The following is an 8,846-nucleotide window of genomic DNA, read 5'->3' as shown; positions in this document are numbered from 1 at the left end:
CCACCACCTGCAAGTCCCCTCCAAGTCACACGCTATCCTGACTTGGAACTATATCGCAGTTCTTTCACTGTCACTGGGTCAAAAACCTGTAACTCCCTCTCTAACAATACTGTGGGTGCACCTACTCCACATAAACTGCAGCGGTTCAAAAAGGCAGCTTGCCACCACCTTCCCAAGGACAATTAGGGTTGGGCAATAAATGCTGGCCTTACCAGCGATGCCCACATCCCATAAATGAATTTTAAAAAAACAACTCTCTGGACTAGAGAATTGGAAAGGTTCGCAACCCATTGAGTGAAGAAATGTCTCCTCATCTCAGTCCTGACTGAGGCTGACCCCTTATTCTGAGGGTAACCCTTAGTTCTAGATACCCAGCTTGGCGAAACATCCTCCCATCGTCTAACCTGCCAAGCCCGTTAAGGATTTTATATGTTTCAATGAGATCACCTCTCATTCATCTAAACTCAAGGGAATATAGGCTTATTCTACTCAATTTCTTCTCATAGGACAATTCTCTCATTGCAGGAATCAGTCAAGTGAAACTTCGTTGCACTCTCTTTAAGGCAACTATATCCTTCCTGAGGTGAGGAGATCAAAACTATACACAGTACTTCAGGTGTTGCCTCACCAAGGACCTCTACAATTACAATAAAATGTCTTTACTGTTATACTCCAATTCCTTTGTATAAGAAAAAAAGGAGTTGGATCCAGTTGATAATTTCAAATGGTCTTAACTGAATTAAATAAGAGAGAGAGTGCTTCAAGTTGGAGGCACCCTCTCTCCAACATTTTAAAATCTTAAAAATGACTTTTGCAGCCAGACCACCACTGTCAGGGTCGGGGGGTTGGTAGGGTGGGAACGGCAGTTGGCGGGCTATATCTAGCCATTGCTTCCAACCCCAACTGCGGGCAAAAATCCAGCCCCATCTTTTTTAAATCCTAGGGTATAGACCATCAGGCCTAGGGCATTCTATAGCTTTTAGCTCCATTAATTTTTCCAGTGTCATTTCTTTATGAATGTTAATATCCACAGGTTTCATTTTCGCTAGACCCTTGGTTCCCTGCCACTTCCGGAATGATTTTCATGTCTTCCACTGTGAAGAGAGACACAAAGTATTTGCTTACCATCTCTGCCATTTACTTATTCCCCATTATAATTTCTCCTGTCGCTACTTCAACGGACACACCTTTACCCTTGCTATTCTATATAGAAGCTTTTGCAATCTGTTTTCAAGTCTCTAGCCAGTTTACTCATATCTCATTTTCTCTATCAATATTGGTCATCCTTTACTGAATTTTAAAAATCCTCCCAATTCTCAGGCATACTATTCTTTTTGATAGCATTATAAGCCTCTTCCTTTAATCGAGCACTATCGTTACTCCTCTTGTTAGCCACGGTTGGATCACTTTTGGTGTGGGGTTTTTAATTCCTTAAAAGGATTGTATATTCATTGTGAATTAAATTTTTGCCATTGCCTATCTACTATCATATCTTTTAATCTAACTTTACAATCTACCTTAGCTAACTCGCACCTCCCCCAGATCCTATGTAGTTTCCTTTGTTCAGATTTAAGATCATAGTTTTATACTTAACTAAAAATCACTCTCAAACTCTGTAAAAATTCTATTATGTTATGATCACTCTTCCCTAGCAGTTTCTTTACTACATTGCACAATAATGAATCAAAAATAGCCTGTTTCCTAGTTGGTTCCTTGATATACTGATCTAGAAAGCTCTCTCAAATGCATTCCATGAACTTGCCCTCCAAAATACTACTGCAAATTTGATTTGGCTAGTCTATATGAAGATTGAAGTCCTCCATGATTACTGTATTACCTTTGTTACATTCACCTCTATTTTCTTGACTTATACTCTGCCCAACACTAGAACTATTGCTAGGGGGCTTATTAAGTACTCCTACCAATGTTTTCTGCCCCTTGTTTCTTAGCTCCACTCACATTGATTCAATATTTTGATTTTCCAAGCTTTGATCCTTTCTCTCTACTGTCTTTATCCCATACTTTGTCCTTTAAAGGCAACCCCGTCTCCTCTATTTTGCCTATCTCTTCTAAAAGGTCAAGTATCCTGTAATATTTAATTCCCATCCTTGGTCACTCTACAACCATGTCTCCATAACGGCCATTAAATCAAACCCTTTAATTTCTATCTGTGCTAATAATGTATCTATTTTGGTGCAAATTCTTTGCACATTAAAATTTATACAGTTAACTTACAGCTTATTTTTTTAGTTTTTAAACTAATTACTTGATCTAGTTTTAAGTTAGAGGTAGGTTAAATTAAATGTTTACCCTCCCAGTACCACTCCTTGGGTTGTGACATCACTGTGATTTATTTTTTACCTGTGCTATTCACTGACTCACAGACTCCACAGTAGAGATGACAACAGGTGCTTTGGATTCCCACAAGCATGTGCAAAGTCAGCAGCGTTCCAAAAGCCACCAACAGATCAGGTGCTGAGCAAACGCTTTCCACTGTGCCTGTTCTTCCCTTGGGTACTTAAAAACATCAGAATTATCAAAAAAATTTGAAATAGCTTATACTAACTTGTCAGAAAGACACTGGCTAGGTTTAATTCCCTCTCACTTTGCACAGTTGCTCATTCTTATTCCAAACAGAAAGCGTAATTCTTACATACTGAACAGTGGAAAGGATCCTTTGCAGTTTAGTGCAAATATCACTTCATGGTTCGGCTCAGGCATCTTTCTCAGGTTACCTCATTTGCTGCAGCCTTCAAGGTGAGCTTTCAAATAAGGCAGAGGCCATGAGCTGCCAGCTAACAAAGGCACCATGGCTGCTTCCTAAATAATGGGCATGTCCTGGGGTCAGATACTATCGGAACATTCATTGATTGGAAACATTTTCTGTTCATGACCACGAGCTTGATCCCTCTTGGACTCTTTGCAGCCTTGTCAGCTGGTGAATATTCTGAGTCCTGTCCAAACTAATGTCACTTTTCCAGAGCAGGAAGTGATGAAGTGATGAAGTGATGAAGGCTGTTGGCCACTGTACCTGTCACTTGTTTGATGCAGCCATGGAACATCTGATCTGGCAGAGCTCCCCGGAAGCAGACTGACTGATCGCCTGCATTGGCTTGGAAGAACCCATTAGCAGAAGAGCTTAGAGCTGTGGAGAATGCCGCAGCTACAGGAAGAGTGGAGATTAGCTGCAACTAAAGATGGATCTCTTGTGATAAGCCCAGGCAGGAGTGTTGTAGAATGAGCACTGGCATATAAAAAAAAAACCTCAGGAATTTGGTGTTCTCTCATGAGCTAGTCTTTTCTCTTCTCAATCGTGCAGTGCCATGGAAACTCATGATGAGTTGCTACTCACAGCCCTTTGTCCTGCTGCAACTTCAATTGCTGCAATGAGCACCAATGCTGGGGGAGCAATGTGCAAATATGGCAGGCACAACTGCAGCAGAACTTCACAACTCGCAGCTGCCCATGTTGGACCTTGACAACTATGCCAGTGGATCTCCGGGCCATCCACACCCAGCCACGCAGGGGCTGCATGTCACCTATGCCCAGCCACACAGGGGCTGCATGTCACCAATGTCAGTGGGGGCTCAGGTGACCCCAGAACTCTGCAAGATCACCTTTAGGGTTTGTGGAAAATGGAATTAGCGAGTTAAATGTTAAGCAATATTACAAGACAAAAACTGCACAGATCATAAACAGATAAATAGTAGCACCTTATGTCAAACATTTAAAAATATTTCAACATACATGGTGAATACCACCTGGAGACTGAAGAGAATTAAATTCACTGGAAAAATAAAGATACAAGTAGTTTCATAAAATAACACACCCACTCAATCTGGGGTAGGAATTGGTCCTCTTTGTGCCTGTTCTATGAGCCAATTCCATACCCAAGCTACACCAAAGTATAGGAGCTACCATATTGGCATAGACGGCAGCCCAGTTACCTTCCTGAAATGGGGGTCAGGCAGGTTAGATATGTAAGTGAGAGGCCCAACACTTGTTTGAGGAAGACCTGGAGCAGTGTTGGGTGGAGCAGGTGTTGGGCCTGTTCCACTCAGGTATCCCCAGCAATTGCTGCCCCTGCCATCAAAAAGCTGAAGTTTATTTCTTTTTTGAACAACCTTCCTGTGGAGCTAGGAGAAACAGCCCAAACTGAATATTGCAATTCTGACAGGCAAATTTCTATTATCTCTCACACACGGTCATGAAAAATACAGCCTAATCGACACAACCCAAATGAAAATTTTATGTTCAAGTCATTTCAATATTCATGATTAGAAATCCTGGTCCTTTTGCTAAAGAAGCCCTGTATATTCCATGAGGTTTTGTGTGATTTAGTAGTTCCACAGTATATATTTAGCTAGCTGCAAGAACAAGTTCAAACCGCTGCTGATTGAGTTGATGCTGTTTCACTACAAGCTGGAGCCTTGGCATCTTGAACCACATAGAATGCATAAGAATGTGCAGGGAGAATGATCGGACTTCCAGCCTGAAGTGCTTTCCCCTTGATAACCGGCAAGGTCTTCCTGTCCACCATTTTGAGCAGCTCACCGTTGAGTTGAACAGACCTAAGAAACAAGACAGAAGTTCTGATATCTCAAGTAGTACATGCCCTGTTTATTACAGTTTTCTCCATCTGTCAAATTGTTTCTACATCAATAAACTACATTCCTAAAGTCTAGACTTTTCCCTCATGTTGCTGTTAAAAACGATGACTATCTTGTTAACTGCAATTATTTCCTTACCCATCTGCAACTAAGGGATTACTTAAGAGTCAGTGAGAATTGGTAACAAGATGAAACAAATATTTAATAGTATATTGGTCAGTGATAGAGCAATGGTGAGATGTACATGCTCAATGGACTAGGTACCAGAAACAATGAACTAGGTACCAGAAATACGAGATGTCAACCCTTAGGAGGAAAATTGTGACTAGGGTTGCCAATTCTGGTTGGATCTATTCCTGGAGGTTTCATCACATGACCTCTCACTTTCAGTCACCCTGGTCCGTCAAACAGCTTTTTGTGTCATCTTCAATATTTTATAGCTAATATGCAAAAGCATTCAAAAATGAAAAAAATCAATTCTTTTTAATGCCACTATTAATTTTTAATTCCTGCAGACTCCAGGACGATCCTAGAGGGTTGGTAAACCTAGATGTGACTGAAATATACTACTTCTACTTGAAACAAGACTATTCCCCAATCATAATACACCTGTTTAAATATGCAAACTTAATTACAGTACTAGTACTATTGACATTTCCACCGTGATCAATGCCTTTGGTGCATTCATTAACAAGGCAATCAGTCAGTGAAATCTGAAAGAATATGAAATCTCCCTGGGGATGTTATTTGTAAATAAATAATTTATTTTTTCAATGTTTGTATCTGGATTGAAAAAAAAGTGTATGGGCTACATTTTCTACCAAGTGGATTGGTCCATTTGGAGGTGTTGCTGTTTTTTGGTTACCTGAACATTCTTTGGAAATCATCTGGCATTATTGTGCATATGCTTACTGAAGAGAAGTACCTTCACTCCTGCCCCAAAGCCAACAACTCCCACTTGAATCCACATCCCGGAGCCCCCCACTTTGATCCGGTGCCAGGACTCCACCCCCACTTCCCCTTCACCCACTCCAATCCATAGCCAGCATCATAGCTAGGACCCCCACTAGAATCCACAGCCAGCAGCCCTTACACTCCTAAGCGGTCTCCTAGAATCCTTCCAGGTCTCTAAACCATACTGCAGCCTCTACTCTGTCTGATGCCTCTGGACAATCACAGCTTTCAGTCTTCTTCCATACCTGCTGTGTTCCCACCAAGTCCTCACGCACGAGGACCCTCACATTCCCAGATTCTGGCACTCTGTACCCTGGAGAGAATGTGGGTGCTTCCCCTTGGGGGAGTTCTTGGGACTCAGGACCAGGACCCCTGCCTCCAAATAACAGCCTGAGGAGACATTGGCTCTGGCAGCTAGTGCAGGAACCTTCCAGACTCTTGTGATCTTAAAAATTAGTAATTAATACCTTACAGTGGCTGGATTTATGAATATATTAAATGTAAAGAGACTGTTTTGTGGCTGGTTTAAAAATAAAATGTTTTTGGTTGCAAATATATCCCGCAAATGGGCAGTCCCACCCATACCATCCCAGAAACCTGCATTTACTTGCATTTTCAGCTCTCCCCACACCAAACCACCCCCTCCCCCCAAAAAAAGATGAAGGACATTGAAACTAGCAATTTACAAATTACAAAAAGATCCTTTCATTTTGTCCTCCACACATATAGGATACAGTCTCGGATGCTTTACAGAGAAGCGGTGTTGAATTTTCAAAACCGATCAGGAACCCGATGCCTGGATGATCACCAGGTCCCAACCCCTTGCCTGAGATGCCATCGTCAAATGTTAATGCCCTAATTTGGGCAGGAGGCGTGTCAGCTGCTAATCTGTGGCACTGAGCGTCTCCAGAAGGAGCTGCCTGCAGAGCACGAGTGGCAAAGGCAGACGGTAGCCATGATGGGGCCTGCTGCTGCATTGCCGATGAGTGCAGGCAGCTCCTTGGGGGCCAGTGGAATAAAGAGGTGGAACAGCACTTGCTAAATGAAAAAAAAAAAGGTCCTCTGCATGGCCCAGTGCAAGGTCTCTCGAAGCACAAAACATTTCATCGTGCAGAAATAAAGTTTCCCCCTCCTGCTGTGAGCCGGACAGCTGTGTATTGTCAGGCTCCAGTCTGGTCAGGCTCACCAGAATTGCCATCAAAAATCGCAGTGCAGACCACCCTCCCTCCCCCCTTAACAAGCTCCCTCATGGGCTTTAATGGATCCTTAAATTGGAGTTGAGCAGCTTCCCCATTCCCTACCCTCACATTGAAAATTGCGGATTGTCCTGCAGGCGTCGGGTTAGGGAGATGACCTCTGGGACCATGATTTTCAAATTGTGTCTGCTCTGGCTCCTAACCCCGCAGCCCTTTGAAAATCCAGCCCATGGACTTTCTGAGCAGAAGTAGATCGACGGGGCGGGGAGGTGGTGGTGTGGAGATGATGATTTTGAGCTTCAAAATAGAAGGAAAAATGATTTTCATGGTGCTTTTGTAAAATCGTTGGTGAGATGGCAAGGCAGAAGGAGGTCTGGTGTAGTGGCTCATAGAATGACTGCCAAAGGCAAAGAGGAGATGGAGGGGGAAGAGAAGTGGAGCAGCATTAGAGCAGAGGGTCTGTGAAGTGGCATATCATTGGAAGGAAGTAGGGCAGAGCAAGGTCACAGAGCAATCGTAGGATCAATCCATTGAGGCACAGGAGCTTGGCAAGAACAAGGGCGATCGGACCATGGGACCTTATGTGGGCAAGGACAGTGCAGCATTCTAGATAAATAGTAATGTGTGGAAGGATTACATTCAAGAAGTCACATCTCCAGTAAAGACGACATATGTTTTGATGCCAGCAGCACTGGAGGAGGAGTAGCAGCAGAGGCTGGCAATAGTTCAGAGGTTTAAGGGGACTGAACTGTGAACCAGGCAGTGAAACCTTGCACATCCAGGCAAAACGTGAAACAGCAGCAAAGGAAATTGTTAGAGGCCAGAGTGTCTTTCAGGATGTGGCAGAAACCAGAGGATGGCTTTCATTTTAGAGACATTAAAAAGTTGCAGGAAGTTATGACTCACTCAGGAAAGGCTGTTGAAGACAGAGATGCAGAGGTAAAGCAGAGTGTCATCAGAAGCCACTTAGAAGCTAATTCCACAAAGCAGCTACATGTAAAATGATGGAGAGGGTGGGGGTTAGGGATGGAGCCCTGGACTACTCTAGAACGAGACAATGTAGGCATGGGAGGAGGTGCTGGAGGAAATGCAATGACTGTTGTGATGAGTAGGGAAGGGACCAGAGGGTAGAGTCACAAAGACTGGAACCATGGAAGACCAAATGGTCCACTGTGTCAGAGGCAGTGGAGAGATGAGGGGTGGGGTGATGGAAGAGTATGAGAGAAACAGTGATTGATCATAATCACCTCAGATTGAAAAAGGTCTCAAATGGCAGGGGTGGGGGTGGATGTAGCTGCAAGGCAGCTCTGAATTAAAAAGGACTGGTGGAGAAAAGGAAGGTTTGTGGAAAGCAATAGTTGGAAGTGTTGATTTCATAACTATCGACAGCCATTCTAACTGAATGTCCTTCAATGGTTGAAGTACTACAATTCTCTGTTGGGCCAGAAAGATGCAATAGTGGGACAATATCAGCAAGGAACCAACCCTATTAGTGGACTCATTGTTAGAGTATCTGCTTGGCTCGGTCTATCACATTGTTGCCTTGGAATGAAAATAATGGGTACAAGCCCCACTCCAGGGTTTGAGCACGTAAGGCTGGGAGTACAGTACAGAGCGGGTGTTGCGTAGTTACTTTAAGGCCTGTTCAGATGATGTAACAGACACCACTATTCAAAGAGCAAGGGAGTTCTCGATAATCTTGCCATATTTGTCCTTCAACGAACAGCAACAAAAACAAATGATCTGATCATTTATCTCATCGCTGTTTCTGGGACCTTGCTATGCACAAATTTGCTGCTGTATTTCCCTACATTACAGCAGTAATTAAACTTCAAAAATACTTGCTTGACTGCGAAGTGTTTTGGGACGTCCTACAGATGTGAAAGATGCTGCATAAATGCAAGTTCATTCTTTGCTTGCAATGGTGGTGGCATTTATGGATTTGGCTGAAACAGGACTACATGGTGATGGGTGGGTGTGGGGTGGGGATGGCAGCGAAAATGGTTGCTATGGAAATGGCCCACTGTTTGGCTTCTTCAACCCTGCTTCAAGCAGTTTAGAAAAGGAAAAGGTGAGAGTTGAGTGA

The 8,846-nt window shown here is 43.2% G+C and overlaps 1 protein-coding gene across 1 annotated transcript in view; it reads right to left on the bottom strand.

Moving 5' to 3' along the window:
* Positions 1–851: 851 nt before the first annotated feature.
* hpse (heparanase) overlaps positions 852–8,846 on the bottom strand; it is a 39,760-nt gene continuing 31,765 nt past the window's right edge. Inside the window, exon 12 of the mRNA XM_068044841.1 lies at positions 852–4,571. Coding sequence (XP_067900942.1) covers positions 4,382–4,571 — 190 coding nt within the window. The 3' untranslated portion in view covers positions 852–4,381. The remainder of the gene's footprint in view (positions 4,572–8,846) is intronic.

Source organism: Heterodontus francisci, chromosome 1 (assembly GCF_036365525.1).
Source record: "Heterodontus francisci isolate sHetFra1 chromosome 1, sHetFra1.hap1, whole genome shotgun sequence".
Classification (NCBI taxonomy): Eukaryota; Metazoa; Chordata; class Chondrichthyes; order Heterodontiformes; family Heterodontidae; genus Heterodontus; species Heterodontus francisci.
Note: the sequence above shows the minus strand (reverse complement) of the source record. Positions and strands in the feature narration are given on the sequence as shown.